The sequence below is a fragment of the Phascolarctos cinereus genome, unplaced genomic scaffold (genome assembly GCF_003287225.1).
Source record: "Phascolarctos cinereus isolate Bilbo 61053 unplaced genomic scaffold, phaCin_HiC Scaffold_5;HRSCAF=322, whole genome shotgun sequence".
Classification (NCBI taxonomy): domain Eukaryota; kingdom Metazoa; phylum Chordata; class Mammalia; order Diprotodontia; family Phascolarctidae; genus Phascolarctos; species Phascolarctos cinereus.
The window spans coordinates 10,268,296-10,285,553 of NW_027555958.1; the positions used below are offsets into that span (position 1 = coordinate 10,268,296).

Consider the following 17,258-nt stretch of genomic DNA (forward strand, 5'->3'; position numbering starts at 1 on the left):
ACCATCCTGCAAATGCTTTGAAGCGTGGTCCTAGAAACAGCCTGTGTCTGTTTTCTTTCTTTTTTGGGGGGGGGGTAGGCAATGGAGTTAAATGACTTGCTCAGGGTCACACAGCTAGTAAGCGTCAAGTCTCTGGTCTGAGACCGGATTTGAACTCAGGTCCTCCTGACTCCAGGTCCATTGCTCTATCTGCTGTGCCACCTAGCTGCCCCTGTGTCTGTTTTCTAAGAGCCAGCCTGGCTAACTGGGGAGATGCTCATTACCCCTCCTTACCCTCTTTGATGTCCATTCTTTGGCTGTGATCACCCACAAAACCATGGAAACGACAGAAAATGCATAATGGCCCTCGGTCCTGGGTGGCGCCTTTCTGCTTCTGCAGAGGGTGTTGTGCCGAGTACACCAGGCCCTGCAGCATTGTGGAGCCTCCTGAATGAGGCCACCATGACTAGAGCAAGTTCAGCTTAACCATCCACACTAGAAAAACCAAGTGGATGAAGAGTGCCTTTGTGTCTTTGACTAGACAGCCCGTGTCCTCCTTGGGCAGGCACTGCTGGTGGAGGATGTCCGGAACTGACCAGGAGGAGCAGAATGTGCTGGATTACATCGGCGGTATCAGGAGGTGTTTTTAACAATCCCCAGGCTTTTCCTTGAAATAAAGGGCCGTCTTTCTGACATCAATATTTCCCAGATGTTGCCATGGGGCTACAAATCAGGTAATGCCATAGTCTTGAGAAAAATCGATGGGGATGGTCACCCAGAGGCCGTTGAAGAAGCTCATGGTGGGCATGAATCAGCTGTAACATAGTATTCATTCATTTATTAAACATTTATTAAGCACCTACTGTATGCCAGGCACTGTGCTATATAGAAGAAGCCACATAAATGAGGTCACTAGAACAGTGCATAACTGGGGAAGGGCCTGGGCCTGTCAAATATCAGGTTTCTAGAGGAAGACCCTTCACCAGCTCAGTGGATCCCCTCAGGGGATGGGAATGTTAGGACAGGAGCTACATTGGATGAGGAGGTCTGCAGGAATTGGGATCTACTCGGTGGGGGACCCACATCCCCAAGATCACAGATCTAGTTGATTGTCCAAGTAAGCAGGAGGTTGAGGGTTTGGGGGTTTGGAGGCAAGGAATTCCAAGGAAAGGAAACCACTGAGTAGTAAGGTGAGCCCTCTTATGCCCCAAAAGTTTATTGTGCTTGGAATGTGTTGGTAAATATTTAACAACCAGCTCTCCAAAAAAACCCCAAAAGCAACTATGCAGGATACACTTTTAAGTTTGATCTTCATTATTAGCATTTTCTTATCACTTCCTAAGTCTAGACAATTAGCAGAATAATAAATCGTGTCCCAATTTGTGGCATTTGCTGATTTCCAAAGGGCAAATGCTTACCCGGGAAATTTAACAACCGGCTGAAGAGTCACTATGAGCTGACTCCAGACAGTACAGCCTGTCACTGCTGACTGATTTTACCGCTTGAAATTCTTCTCACAGCGGAGGAAGCCGTGCTTGCACAGTGGGAGAGAAGACTGGAAAGGCTTACAGCTCTAGGAGTCAGGCTCTACCAGCCAGCACCTACTGCTTTCCTTCCTCACTCCCATTTTCCCCCAAGCCAGCTGTTTCCAAACACTTGCCCTCACCTGCAGGGCCCAGGCTAACCGAGTTGGGATTGATTCCCACCTTAACAAGAAGCCAGCTTCGTTCCCCAGAGGAGGGCTGGGAAGCATCCGTCTCTCTGGGCGATCAGTCTCTCATTTCTCCACCGTGGCTCAGCCCTTCAGGTCCCCAGGGTCTCCTGGGTGGACGGTATGGATTACTGACTCGATCTATCCTTCTGACCATCTCAGCCCCAATCCAACTCGCTCCTCGTCCTGAGCTTCAGGAGCTCTCAGGTAGGCCCTGACTCTTGCTTGGCTACCTGGTTTTGACCAGGAGTCTGTCCTTACCTTATGTATGTGGATAAGCTCCAGACTGCTTACCTGCTTTCAGAGTCCTGGTTCCAGCCCCACCACCAGCTGCTGTTCCCTTTCTGGGCCTATTTCTCTGTTCTCCCACTCTTCCCAGCCTTGCCCCAGTTCTGCTGGGTCTGATTGCTTGTCCTTTGGGCCAAGACTTGTGGCTGTCTATGTTCCTAATGCTCCCAGTGGGAAAAGTAACATGTTAACTTAAAGCAACTCATACCAAGGTGTAAAAGAGTGACTGACTCCTTGATGGGAGGGCAGTGAGGCCACTGAACGCTCCAAGTGGGAAAAAAATAGGTGGTCCCCTCTGAGGTCAGACAGCCTACTTCCCCTGGGGCAGGGGTCTTTACCTCTTTTTGTGTCCTGGCCCCCCTTAGCAGCGCTCTGGTGAAGCCTGGGGACCCCTTCTCAGAGCCACCTTCTTAAATGCATAAAACAAAATATATGGGTTTACAGAGGAAGCCAATTATATTGCAATAGAGTTATCGGAATATTTTTTAAAAATAAATTTCTACTAGACTTACATGGTCTGATGCTGAGTGAAGTGAGCAGAACCAAGAGGACTTTGTACACAATAACAGCCACGTTATGCGACGACTAATATTGTTAGTCTGAACCCTTCTCTGCATTACAACGATCTAGGACATCTCCAGAGGCCTCTGGATGGAAAACGCTGTCCACATCCAAAGAAAGAACTATGGAAGTCGAATCGCTCTCACTTATTTTTACCTTCTGTTGAGTTTTGTTTCCTCTTTCTGATGGTTCCTCCTATTGGTTTTAATTTTTACTTACAACTTCACTAATGTGAAAATATGTTTAATAGGAATGTAAATGTAAAGCCTATATCAGATTGTGCGCCATCTTGGGGAGGGTGGGGGGGAAGATGAGGGAGAAAAATTTTCGACTCAAAAGCATATGGCAGTGATTTTGCTTGTGTTTTCTCTTTCGAGGAAAATGACCTCCGGACTGAGAGGAATGGAGCAAAGCAGTCACCAGGGGCTTCAACGAGGGGGCAGTAAGGGAGCAGCCAGCTCCCCTTAGGGGTCTGTAACCAGGCATAGAGTAATTATATCCCAAGGTACTGAAAGAGCTGGCAGATTTAACAACAGTTAGCACTAAATAGTACTTTAAGGTTTGCAAAAACATATGTGTCATCTCATTTTATCCTCACAACCACCCGGGAGGGTACTGTTATCCCCATTTTACAGATAAAGAAACTGAGGCAAACAGAGGTTAAAGTGACTTGCCTAAGGTCACCCAGCTAGGACGTGTCTGAGGCTGGATTTGAACTCGGGGCTTCCTGACTCCCAAGGTCAGTGCTTTATCTCCCCTGCCTCTTCACTTCACTGCCTCTAATTCAATTGGTGAATGGAGTCAGCAACCTTCAAAAGACCATGGAATGCAGGCCTGGAAACGGGCAGATGTCCCAGTTTTCCTAAAAGGAAGGATGGAGTCGTGTTGCAGTTCTAGGGCATTGAATCCAAGGGATGGTTCGTGAGCACTTGGGAAGGGAAGGTGTCACGCCAGTGCCGTGAGGCCACGGCCGATGAAGCCTGTTTCCTCTTCTAGGCAGGCGGGGAAGTTAGCTGCTTAACTCAGGGGAATGCCAGGCGTAGGCCCAGGCCTGAGCAGGCTGCTGCCCTGCCCAGGAAACATCACTGACTCCTGCAGCTCTAGCAGACTCTTCCAGGCCAACTGCCCTGCTGGAGGCAGCTGGTGACACGGAGTTAGGAAGACCCGAGTTCAAATGCAGCCTCAGACACTTCCTAGCTGGGTGACCCTGGGCAAATCACTTAACCTCTGATGGCCTTGGTTTCCTCCACTGTAAAGGGGGGATCATGGCAGCACCTGCCTCCAGGGGCCGTGGTCAGGATCAGACAAGGAACTGTTTGTAATGTTTGTAAAGCCACTGCCTCCTGCCCTTAACTGGCTCTTTGTCCACAATCTATCTTATCTCCTTCCTGTGCCAGCCCAGGCACTGCCTCTGCCCAGCCTGCTCCCACTCCCAGGCCTGGAATGTCCCCTTTCCTCTCCTTGGACTGACTTCTTCCCTTCAGAGCTCAGGTCAGGCCTCACCGCCTACATGCAGACTTTCCTGACCTCCTAAGTGACTTTGCAATATTTTTTATGTCATGTACATGTTTTTCTCTTTCTTTTGTTCAGTCCTGTGGGACTTTTCATGACCTCATTTGGGGTTTTCTTGGCAGAGATACTGAAGTGGTTTGCCATTTTCTTCTCCAGCTCATTTTACAGATGAGGAAACTGAGATAAAGAAGGTTAAGTGACTTGCCCAGGGTCACATAGCTAGTGTCTGAGGCTAGATTTGAACTTGGGTCTTGCTGACCCCAGGGCCCAGCACTCTACCCACTACGCTGCCTAGTTGCCCCCTTTTCTAAAACCCCCCCTTTGTCTTTCGTTTTGACCCCCCCATCCCCTGTCCCTCCATCGCCTCCTCCCAGAGAGCCATTCCCTATAACCAAGAATATCTTTTTCCAAGAAAAAAGGAAGGGGAGGGGAAAAAATGGACCAAATCGAGCCATCCGTAGCAAATCTGAAAATAGGTGCCGTGGGCAGAGGCGTCTTCTCCCATCTCTCCTCGGACTGTGCTCGTGCTTTGCAATTTTTCACATTGCTTTTGGACTTGATAGAATGGAAACTCCTGGAGGGCAAGACCTCTTTCTCTCTGGCTTTGGATCCCTAGCACTTAGCAGGGGGAGTGCCTGGCACATAGTAGGCAATTAATCAATGCTTGTCTGTTGATGGACGCAAATTTCAGTGAGGTGTTATTGAAGGTTTTGTGCCAGCCAGCCCCCTGTGCCTAGAATGCCCTGCCTCCTCTTTGCCTCTCTTTGGCTGGGTATCAAGCTCCCTGAAGCTTCCCCTGATGTCTTCCCCATGCCCCCATCCGTTTTCTCTGTACTATCCATCTTCGGCTACTTGTCGTATCCCCCAGGAGAATTTCAGCTCCTTGATGGCAGGGGCTATTTGGATTTCTCTCTCTGCATCCTCAGTGTCTTGCACACAGTAAGTCCTTAATGAATGTTTATTGAATTAAACGCTGCCCTTGTGGACAGAGGAGAGCTGCGGGCAGTAGTGGTTAGGAGCCACCCAATAGCTCAGAATCCAAGGTAGGCAATGATGCATTGGGACTTGCTTGTCTCTGAAGAGGGCCCTGGGGAGCTGACCTGGGCCCTGTGCTGTTTAGTTCTTGAAATCAAGGACTCAGACATGCACATTTGAATCATACCCCAAGATCGCTACTGGCTGGATAACTCACCAACATTTTCAACACGCTAGATTGATGGGCTGACTCTAGTAAGATGAAATGAATAAGGGTCAATGTCAACTTGCTGGGTTAAAAAAATCAGCTGTACAAGTACAGGATGGGGAGATCAGAAAGAGTTCTGGTCCTGGTCTCCTCTGATATTTATTACCTGTGTGACTTTGGGTTAGACAATTAGCCCCCCGGCCTCAGTTTCCCCATCTGTAAAATCAGGCAGTTGGAGGAAGGGTCTCTGAAGTCTCTTCCAGCTCTAGATCTGTGAGCTAGGAGAAAGCAGTTCTTGCAAAAAAAAAAAAAGATTTGGGGAACTTTGTGACTGTAACCTTAACAGAAGTAAACCATGGAAGTTGACCGGGAAGATAAAGGCTAATGCTATCTGGGACTGCATCAACAGCTACAGTGTGTAGAACAAGGGGAAATAATATTCCCTCTGTCCTTGAAGCTGGTCACGCTTAGCCCTGTGTCAGTATTCACTGGGTCCATTTCTGGGAATCATTTTTTATTTTGAAATTTTTGTTAATATCTTTTTTCATCCCAAACCACAGTCACTCCCCCCATGTCTCCCTCCATTAGTAGAACCCTGGACAGAAACAGGGAAGTCAGGAGAAGGGATTTGTTTAAAAGGAAAGATGAGGAGTTCCATTTTGGATATGTGTCACCTGAATGCACTGCTTTGGGATTTCTCTCACACCTCCATCATGCCCCCACATCGGCTACCTTCCCCTCCTTTTTAGTTTTCTTTTTGTCTATCGCCTTCCTGTTAGATTGTAATGTCCTTGAGGTCAGGGACTGTCCTTTTTTAAAAAAAAATATTTGTATCCCCAGTGCTCAGCATAATGCCTGGCACACACTAGGCTCTTAATAAATGTTTATTGACCACCTGACTACTGGGCTTGGGATGCTTCACATACAAGGTAGAGGGGTCCAGCAGGCATCCCAAGCTCAGTAGTTGGTCAGTAAACACTAAATGGTGCTGAGATGAGCTGAGGAGGAGAAGGGCTGGATTGTGTACGTCTGGGAATCACGGTTACCAAAAAAGCATCATCGTCATCATTGGGGCCCAGTGTTCTTCCAGTTCTGTTTCTCTCTACGATAGTTCATACAAGCATTCCCCTGTTTTTCTGAAATTTGCATTCATTATTTCAGTACTCCAATCCATTACATCAACAGGTCATACTTTGGCAATTTCCCTGCTATGATTTTTTCTGTTACAAAAATTAGTACTACAAATTATTTTGGAAACTTTCGGTCTTGAGCTCTGGGCACCATATTTGATGAAGAATATAGAAAAACTTAGGCATATGTAGATGAAAGCACTCGGGATGGTGAGAAGACTGGAGAATGTGCCTTATGAGGACCAGCTGAAGGAACAGAAAGTGGGTTTGGAATGGGAACACAATTACTGTGTTCAACCATTTGAAGGGCCTCCTATGGAAAAGGGCTGAGACATGTGCTCCTTGCCCTCCGGAGGCAGAGTCCTATTGATGAGTAAGGATGGTCAAAGAGAAGCTTCTGAGCAGATTTTTGCTGCATTGTCCTTATCCAGTGGCTAAGTGGGTTGGGTGTCTCCACCCAATGCTTCTGAGATGGCAGCCCATTGGATAGAAATGAGGCTGTTGCTGTGGCTCATTGGAACTGTCTTCTCCCCACGCCAAATACCACCGGATTCCATGAGTTAATCCCATTTCCCACTCTGTGGAAGTTCCCTGGGTTGATATGAAATGACTGACTTGTCAAGAGGCGAACACTGACGAAGAATCGTAGCTGGGGGTGATCGGTGGCTGAACTAACACTGTTTCCTCTTCCAGTCATGTCTGCCCAGATGTTTGAGGGGAAAGATCACGCAGCCATTTACCAGAAGCACAGGTTCCCTCCGCCCCAGGAGCTGCTTAACATCATCTTCTCCTATTTAGAAGAAAAGGTAAGAAGCTTTAGGTGTGATGCACAGCTGTCACAATCATCTATGGAATAAGAAAAATGCTTTGGGGATATGGGCAAAGTGAATAGAGAGCCAAGCTTAAAGAGGAAAGAATTTGTATCCCCTTTCTCGTGAGGGGGTAGCGGCTGTGCTCGTCCGGTCAGATGCCACCCCCGCCTTTGCTTGTCCTCGACTTTCACTCATAATCACCACTGACAGTATTTGCAAAGCACAATCAATCCTCACAACAGCCTTGTAAAGGAGATACTGCACATATCATTATCTGCATTTTGGGGGTGAGCAAACTGAGGCCAGCCAAGATTCAAACCCAGTTCTCGCCTGGGTTAGGTGACTGGGTGGCACAGTGGATAGAATGTTGGGCCTGGAATCAGGAAGATCTGAGTTCAAATTCAGCCTCAGATACATCCTGGCTGGAAATAGCTTTATTCCCCGCAAGTCACTTAATCTGTGTTTGCCTCAGTTTCTTCAACTGTAAAATGGGAATAATAGCACCTGTCTCGCAGGGTTGTTGCGAAGATCAAATGAGATACTATTTGTAAAGCACCTCGCACAGTGCCGGTCACAGAGCAGGCGCTGCACAGATGTTTCTTCCTCCCCCCTCCCGATTCCAGGTCAAGCACTATTTCCGCCACACCAAGGCCGACCTTTCCGTCCCTTTGCTGTTCCCTCGTTGGGCCAGTGCCCGGACCCTAATTCCACATTGCTTTCATCTTAGAGCCGTGGGTCAGCAAGCATCCATTAAGTGCCGACTATATGCCAGGCGTGGTGCTACGTTCTGGGGAAGGCAAAAGCATGGTCCCTGCCTTCAGGGAGCTTCTCTTCTGGTGAGGGAGACAAGAGGCCAAGTCCATACCTACAAGATGTCTAGAGGATAGGCAGAAGGGAATGTCAGAGGGAAGACATTAGCCCGGGCTTTCTTCCCTCACGTTGCGCCCTTACTCCCCTTTCTACCACGATGCCCCTTCCCTTGGACCTCTTCACCGGTCCCTATAACTGTGTGACTCAGGCTGGGACGAATGCTCTCTCTTTCCTTAGAAAGGCAAACCCTATGACCTAGTGGTGGACGTCGGCTGTGGATCGGGTCAAAGCACCCAGGTCCTGGTCCCTTACTTTGCCAGGGTCCTGGGGACAGACATCAGTGAAGCTCAGATTCAACAGGCCAAGCAAACTCCCAGCCCTTCCCAAGTTTCTTACTGGTAAGTTTGCCTGAAAATATCTGCTGAAACCCAAGGGACTTTGGGGGTCATAGTCCAATGCCTTCAATTTGCAGATAAAGAAACTGAAACACACCCACCTTTTCTGTCTCTGGGCCAGTGTAAAGACGGGTTTACCCTTCTTTACTCCTTTAGGAGATGAGAAGAAGTTTCTCAATTGGAGTGATAGAATTATAGGAAAATCAGTCAATAAATATTTATTAAGCACCCACTGTGTGCTAGGCACCGTGTTAAACCTAGGGATACAGAGAAAGTCAAAAGACAGTCCCTGCCTTCAAGGAGCTCAGAGTCTACTGGAGAAAACAATAAACAAACAAGCTATAGCCAGGACAAACAAGAAATATATCTATATCTATATCTATATCTATCTATCTATCTATCTATCTATCTATCTATCTATCTATCTATCTATCTATTTTTTTTGGCTAGACAATGGGGTTAAGTGACTTGCCCAGGGTCACACAGCTAGTAAATGTAAACAAGAAATAATTAACAGAGGCAAGACACTAGAATCAAGGGGGATCGAGAGGCTTCCTATAGAAGGTGGGATTTTAGCTGCGACCCTGCCAGAAGCAGAGATGAGGCTGGAGAATGTCGCCAGCGTGGCGGGCAGCCAGTACAAATGCCCAGAGGTGGGAAATGAGCAACAGCCAGGAGGTCGGGCATCCCTCGATCAGAGTATGCCAGGTGTGATCAAGCCCTAATCTTTCTTACACTTGCATATAGACTTGATGTAGACTGACCCGTCCTCCTCCCACTCCCCATCAGGATGGAAACTTGAGATCAGGAACTATCGTTTGTACTTCCACATTCCCAGCTTCTGGGACGAGAACTTGGGTACAGTAAGTGCTCTGTTCATGTCTAATTGAGTGGAAACCTTTAGGCCATCTCCCTCATTCTAGAAATGAGAACCCTGCTACCTGCGCAGAGAAGCTGATGGGCCCAAGATCACAAAGCTAGTCTCTCTGCAAGGATTGCATCTGTATCCATGCCACCAAACCCAGCCATGCTTTGTTCAGTTTAAAGCTGTATTTTGTACCTACCACATACATGTGAGGGACTGTGTTAGAGGCTCATCGTCATGGTTGCCACGCCCTCCGCCATTCACCTATCCCACATCTACTGTTCAAAACTGGCAAAGAGGAATAAAGAAACTTGGGACCGTGGGACAGTTGAAGGACGATTTTCAGATAAGATGGCAAAACTGTCTTGTGACCTGGGTATACCCATTTTACAGATGAGGAAACTGAGACTAAGTGATCTGCTAGGGTCTAACTACTGATAAAGTGGCAGAATTAGAATGGAAACTCGGGTTTTTGTTTGACTCTTAAGTTCAGTGCTCGGAAGTTCTAGTGGGAAGGTGCCGCCCTTTGAAACTGGGAGTAAAGAGAACTGATGGGTTTATGTTGACAGATCGGGAAATGACTGCTGACTCCTCTGTGTGTGTGTGTGTTTGTGAGTGAGAGAGAGAGACAGACAGAGAGACAGAGAGACAGAGACTGACTGATTGCGTCCGGACCTGTCGCCCTCGGGGCCTGTGGTACTCACTGGCCTTGTCTCCCCCGCCCCCCAGTGTCTGCCCAGCAGAAGCGCTGCCTGTGGAGGATGGCTCCGTGGACCTGCTCACCGCCTTCACAGCCGCGCACTGGTTTGACATACCGCCCTTCATGAGAGAACTAGAGCGAGTTCTGAAGCCCGGGGGCTGTGTGAGCCTCAGTTCCTACACCCCCAAAATGAGGATTCATTACGGACACTGCTCTGAAGAGCTCACAGAGATCTTCCGGGAGGTGGGTACCGCCGACAGGTGACTGGGCCCGGGATTTCATTGACAAAGAGAAATTCCCTCCACCAATGGAGGTCGGCATCTTCTTTCTTTTTTTTTTTTTTTGGCTAGGCAATGGGGTTAAGTGACTTTCCCAGGGTCACACAGCTAGTAAGTGTTATGTGTCTGAGGCCGGATTTGAACTCAGGTCCTCCTAAATCCAGGGCCGGTGCTCTCTCCACTGCGCCACCTAGCTGCTCCGAGGTCCGCATCTTCTGCAACTCGGCCTTGGAAAGCAGCCTTGGAAGCTGAAATGGCTTAGCTGGCCGGGTCCCCCAGCCAGGCTGTGTCAGAGGCAGGACCCAAGCCAGCTCCCTCTGCACTCCTGCCTCTGCTTGACGTGCTGTGGTCGCCAAGTCTGCTGGAAAGGAACACATTCCTAGGATGCTCCACAGACCCTCACGTTGAGAAGGAATGGGGGTCTGCGGTGTGGCCCCTTCAAGGCAGTCCCTGTAGTACCTCGATTTGGCCCCGGGCTGCCCTTCCTCAAAAGAGATTTAGCATCGGATTTAGCTTCTGAACTTTCTTCTGCACAAACTGATGATAACAAGGGTTGGGGAGGCTGGCCCCTCCCCGCGGTGGAGCGGTTTGGGGGTCTGGGAAATGGGTTCGGGCCCTTTGCCAAACATCCGCCTGGCGTGTTTCACTTTCCAGCTAGAGTCAACGTGTACTTCGCCATTTGTTTCTCGGTAGGGCTGGGTGCTTTGGGCCAGCGAAGGCGTTTCCAGGAGAGGCCACCGGCTTGTGTGGGTGATTACTCACGCTTTCCCTTCCCTAGGAATGGGCCGCGTGAGGGGCGTGCACAAGGGCGTGGGGAGCACGCAAGTCCTGGAGAGCTCCACCCTTTGTCAGGTTCTCCTTCCAGCATCAGCGGGAAACTCTCCCCTGTGGCCACAAGGGCTGTGCAGCGAGCTGTTGGGAGCAGTGCCTGGTGCTTCCCCCCCCCCCCATGTTACTAGGGGCTCATGTAGGGGATCCCAGGAACTTCTCTGCCAAAGGCCACCATCTATTGCAGGGGTACGGAGTCTTTTTGTACCAGGGATCCCTTGGTCACCTGATGAAGCCTCCTGAAGCCATCACAGAATAAGGCGGCTTAAAAAATTCATTAACTGAAGGAAATGCTAAATTTCAGTTAGAAATTAGTGAAAAAAAGATGTAATTTTTTTCCCATCTAAGTTCACAGACCCCCTAAAATCTATCCATGAACCCCCAGTTAAGAACCCCTGGCCTGTGGTGACCTGTCACACCAATAACTTTGCTTCCATATGTAGAATTATTGAGGTCTGTAGATGGTAGGACAGATTGTGGAGCCAAGAAGACCCGAGTACGAATTCTATCTCAGACATGTAATAGTTGTGTGACATTAACCTCTGCCTCTATTTATCCATCTGTAAAAGAGGTACAACAATAACACCTAGGTCATGGAGCTGAGATACTCAAATGAATAACATATAAAGCTCTTTACCTACCTTAAAGTCATGTGTAAATGTTGGTTATAATAATAATTAGTATTAATTATTATAACTACGCTATGATTTCTTTATCCCCTTTAAAAGAAAGATGAATGTCACTGTCAGGGCTGATGAGTGCGTAGTCTCTTACCTGTCCATAGACTCTGCGTAGGCATCCCCTTCAGTGGTTTGTGATATGGCCCATGTGGGTCCTCCATTCACTGACACAGATCACGATTCCTCTGATTTCTTTACAGAGGCATCTTGGGGGAGGGGGTAGAGCGCTAGTCTAGGGAGTCAGCAGGTTGCCAGTTTGAATCTGCCTCAGACACTTACTCATTGTGTGACCCTGGTCAAATCACTTCTGCCTGCCTTAGTTTTCTGGGCTTTTCAGACCACTGGCTGTCTCTCCCTGCAAAACTGCCACATTTTCATTGGCCTTCTATTTGGTCCAGATAACCCAGAAGACAAGGCACTACTTCTGAGAACCCCTGCAGGGAATGAACCACAATTCTTCCTTTCTTTCCGTCTTAATGGAGTTTTCTCATTGCAGATTCAAGCTGTCCTTAATAAGTATGCACATGAAAAATTGCATGTCCTCCTCTCTGAATACCAAGAGATATTTGATCTTATGCCTTTTCCAGACAAAAAAAGGTGAGAAACAACTCATTGCCAAACACCTTTCTTATATGAGGCATTCATTCCAAAAGTCTTTGTGAAGCTTTACATTTTAAAGCTTTAATAGCTTTAAGTTTTAAAGCTTTAATAGCTATAAGTTTTAATAGCTTAAAACTTCATGAAGACTTTTGGGACACCTTGTATAGAATTATGGGAAAACGCTAAAGACCTTAAAATGCAAAAAAAAAAAAAAAAGCAAAAACAAACCATTGGTGGAAGGAACCCTCAAAGAGACTTTCCAATCTCTTGCCTATAAATGTAAATTAACTAAATCCTTCCTGACTCTCTATTTTTAAACGTTTTTGGGAAAACTTGAATCCAGATCCCACCTGGGATAGAGTTGTGAACTTTCTGCTCAGAAGCTATCGTCCCACCTTCCAACAGAGTATCTATTGGGCTGCACCATTAAAAGAGAATTCTGGAACTAGAAAACATCTCTTCTAGACTCATGCCCTCCCTTTGTTGATGAGCCCAGAGAGGGAGTGTCACACAGTTAGCTGGTATTGGAATCATTTTGGAGAAGAATCAGTTTTTGGGTTTGTTTTTTTTTTGCCCCAAAGGAATCAGACATCTGCATCATCTCCTCAGGATGCATATTACAAAAGCTTTTTGGTGTGTTGTGAATGGGATTTTAATAGCACCTGCAGAAGCAGCAGGTGCTGCTCTTGGAGTTGGGAAGACCTAGGTTCAAACCTTATATTGGCTGATTAACCATTCCTCTGGAGCTGAAAAGGACCTCAGAGCCCATCTAATCCAACCGTTTCACTGGACAGATGTAAAAGCTTATGCCAGGAGAGGTGGTGACCTGTCCTACCTGTTAAACAGGGAGCAGACATCAGAAACAGGATTTGAACTCAGATCCTCTGACTTAAGCCAGGGCTCTTTTATTTCTTCTCTCTGAGCTTCAGTTTCCTCATCTGTAAAATGGGGTTAATAATATCTCCAGGATCTACCTCAGAGGATGGTTGTGAGGTCAAAGGGAATGGTGGGTGGTAAAGCATGTTGAAAGCCTTAGAAATGTTATAATGTGAAGATCTGGAGCCATGTGTTTATTATTCCACAAAAAGTAGAGACTTACCTTGATTAATTGCTTCCTCCATTACAGAATTATTTTTCAGGGAAGTGAAATTTCCTTTACAGTTGCTGGCCTGATGGGATTTCTGCAGTCCTTTTCCATGTTCCAAACGTTTAAGAATGCCCAGCCAGAGGCGGCTGAAGCCCTCCTGCAGCAGACTCAATCAAGGTAAGAATCAGGTGGGTCACTGGACACCTCAGGGTGTCACTTTACATCAGACCTCGAGAGCAGAATTGAGTGTCTGTCCAGAGTGCACGAAGGTGCTGGCTTCAGCAGTGCCTTGTGTGATTGGAACTGGCCTGCCTCGTCTCTCATTCCAGGTTTTCCTTTCCCTTAGAGTCAGTCCTCAGTCATTTTCTTCTCTCACCCAAACTTATATTTCCACTTGGCTGTCTCACTATTTTCACAAACTCAATGTATCTACATAGAACTTGGGATACCTCCTCTCTTGTGTTTGGGACTCCCAACAAAGATATCTAAGGTTTAAGGGAATCTTGGGGTCGGAATCCCCCTGAAAAAGGTATGAGCTCCCACCAATGTGTTTGCTTTTACTTGTCAGCCAGGAGACACAATTAGTTCAAAGCAAAGGGTATTAATGAAATGTCATTGTAAGAAAAGTAGCACTAGAACATTCTTCCTCCTATAAAACTGAGGCACACGCTCCCACAGATTCCTATACCATCAAAGGAAAGGCATGCTTATGGGGAACACACATGGCCAAGAAGCATACGCAGAGAGGTAAAGCATATTTCTGACAATGATGCAAGGTTGTCAGTGTCTTATGGAAATGTTACTGTTCTGTTCATGTTAGGTATGTTCCCTGCTAGTCTTGTGTGGTATATATTCTCTGCTATGTGTTGCTCTACCAGCCTCATGTCTATGGCTAGATATTGATTTACTAAGCCTGTTGTTCTAGAGTAGACATTCTTGACCTTTTTTGTGACATGGACTCCTTGACTGGCAGTCTGGGGGAGCTTATAGACCCCTTCTCAGAATCATATTTTTAAATAATTGGAGGAAATGCTAAACTCCAGTTAGAGGTTAATGAAATCAAAGATGTAGTTTTTTTCCCCATCCAAGTTCAAGGATCCCTTGTAATCTATCTGTGGACTCCAGGTTAAGAATTTCTATTCTAGGGCTTCTTATGGCTAACTCTATCATATTTATTTTACCTTAGAGCCAGGGTTTTAGCTTTGGTTTTTATTTATCTATCAATTAGTTTATTTTAGTGAGGGGCAAGCTGTTCAAATACCTTGTTTCAGACCATAATTACTTTCTCTCCATAAAAAAAAGAGCTGATAATTCTCAGAGTCTACTGTAGCTTTAAGTAGTTCCTTTCTCCAGAAGAATCTTTAACTACACATACCAGTTTCTGTTTGGAACAGTCAGCTCAGTAGAGGCCACAGGCATTTAATTTGTCCTTGAAGCTACTGGGGCTGAATGGTAGTTCCCCCCGCCCCCAGACAAATGTCTGACTTAGAGTTAGAAATTCCTTTCAACTCATACATTGCCCCCTACCTCAATTCACTGTTTCAAATTCCTGCCTTCAGTAAGCACAGATCTGCTATGTCTTCTAGCCTTTTGAGTCACCCTGCATCTAAATCCTAGCCTCTCTCCCCTTTTACTCTTCCCTCTGCTTCCTGCAGATTGTGGGCCTCCTTCCATGCCTCACTCCAGTATGATCAACAGGTTCTACCTGCTGCTTACTTTCCCATGTTAGCCCCCTTCCATTGCTACTCCTTCCACAAGTCTTTGTGCCGGGACCATTGAAAGAGCCTCAGAATGAGTCTCTTGCTTTTATTCCCTTTCCTTCCAATCCATTCTGCCCACTGCTGCCAGATCAATTCCCCAACATTCCCATTTTGCTCGTTTGTGCCTTTCTCATAAACCTTCCCTGACTATTGATGTAGAAAAAGGCCACACTGGGTTTGACCTGGCACCAACCTCTCCCTCCAACTTATCTCCACTACCCCCAGACCTCTCATGGCCAAAGCAGTCTATATTATTTCCCTAACCATGTACAGGCACTGGGCAGAATGCATGGAGAGAAGTTACACGTAAAGAGACAGAAAAGACTGGAATCAGTCAGGTTGTGAAACACTTTAAACGTTAAGCAAGTTCCTATTTGATCCTAGACGTGATAGGGAGTCATGAGTCTCAAAGGCCAGAAGGGTAGCAGAAGTGACCTTGGGGAGGCACTTTGGGGAGAGGCTCTATTCTTGGCTCTCTGTTGTGGGGGTAGAGGCTGGGGGTGGGGGTGGGAGGCAAGTTTGCCAAGACATATTCATAGCCTGGGAGGCAGGCCTGGGAGGAGGAGGAAGAGGAGGAAGGAGGTAGTGTCAAGGGGACAACAGGATCATCTTCCTCTTTCTGCTGAAGCAGAGGCTATGGCACAAGATATTCCAGGATCGTTACATTAGGATAACTCAGAATTCAGTGTTCAGACTCCTATCCCTCGTCCCTCTATCATGTTTCGCTTTGGTTATTGAAAGGTGCCTAACAAAATACCTAATGACAGCAACTCTACCCTTGTCCTTCTTTCTACAGATTCTTGGAGACCATGAAGGTATCTTCTCTTGAAACTCCATTAGCAATAACACTTGAATATATTTGTGTTTTGGCTTGCAAGACTCCAAAGGAGAAGGTGACATCTTAGTTTCCAAATAAACAAAACTCCTAACCTTGGACCCAGTTCCAAATCCAAAGAGGCATAGAATCCCAAGAAGGAAGCTTGGTGTTGCGTCGTTCAGTGTCAAATTTAGAGCTCCAATGGATTCTCTCTGCTCTTTCTGCGTGGAATACTTGAGAAAGACTGTGTTTCTAGACCATAAAGAGCATAATCTAAGGTTTGTCCTTGCTGGGCAAAGTCAACATGGCTAGAGATACTGAGCAGGGAGGGTTGCTCTGGCATATACACAGAGAGTCAGGAGTCTAACATCAAGGTCCAGATGGAGCGGGTTTATTGTGGGGCGGGGAGAGAAGAGAAGCCAATGCCGCTCGCAAGTATCGGAGCTAGGTCAGAGAGCTCTGAATCCGTGACTGGCTAAGTGGGCTGAGAGTTCTCCCCGGGGTGGGGGGGTATTGGTCCTAGTTTGGGCTGAGCACTGCGTTGTCTTCTTTCTTGGGCCATGTTAAACAGAGGATTGAGGGAGCCCTTTATCCAGGGTGCATGTGGTCTGTCTGTAATGCCCAGGGGCCTTCAGGTGAAAAGTCAGTCGTTTTCTCTGCCTGCCAGAGCTTCCCAAAGGAGTCTGAGAACAGTGAGCCAGCCAGACGGAGGGAGCAGGGAGGAGCCCGATTCTGTCGATGCGACCTCTGGTTGTCTTCTCGGCCCCTCGGCTATCTTCTTAACCTCCCTGCTCCCCTGGCTCACTTGCTGGGTCCCAGCTTTGTGTCTTCCTTTCTCTTCTCATCACCACCGCCCTAGCTGGGGTCCTCATTACCTTCCCCATTACCGGGGCCTTGGGATTTAGAACCAAAGGAAGCCATGGCGAATGTCTGGTCAATCCCTTGGTCCTCTGAGAGGAGCCGGCAGAAGCACAGAAAGCCATACAAGCAGGAAGAAGCAGACCAGGGTTTGGATTTCGTACCTTGACTCCGAACCCCGGCCCTCCCCCAGTCCCTCCCTCCTCCCGTCTCTCTCCTCACCGACACCTGCAGGAGCAACTCGGGATCCCATTGATTTTCTCAAAGACCTTCTGTGGCTCACTGCTCGCCTCCTTAACCGGGCAGAGCCGGACCCATGGGGTTGCACACACTTTGTGGGAGGTGGGGGCAGAGGGAGAGAGCAGGTGGCTGAAGATGCGGCCAGCTCTTTGCAAGGAGGCAAA

General features: G+C 47.4%; 1 protein-coding gene across 10 annotated transcripts in view; it reads left to right on the top strand.

Annotated features, from left to right (window-relative positions):
- LOC110198060 (putative methyltransferase DDB_G0268948) overlaps positions 1 to 16,113 on the top strand; it is a 19,024-nt gene extending 2,911 nt beyond the window's left edge. For 2 of the 10 annotated variants that reach the window (XM_020972154.2, XM_020972152.2), the window contains 7 exons: positions 2,917 to 3,044; positions 7,058 to 7,170; positions 8,224 to 8,384; positions 9,976 to 10,189; positions 12,229 to 12,329; positions 13,459 to 13,596; positions 15,976 to 16,113. In XM_020972154.2, coding sequence (XP_020827813.1) covers positions 7,060 to 7,170; positions 8,224 to 8,384; positions 9,976 to 10,189; positions 12,229 to 12,329; positions 13,459 to 13,596; positions 15,976 to 16,084 — 834 coding nt within the window. In that variant the 5' untranslated portion in view covers positions 2,917 to 3,044; positions 7,058 to 7,059 and the 3' untranslated portion in view covers positions 16,085 to 16,113. The other 8 variants (XM_020972156.2, XM_020972157.2, XM_020972150.2 and 5 more) reach the window with 7 other exon arrangements.
- The last annotated feature ends 1,145 nt before the right edge of the window (positions 16,114 to 17,258 follow it).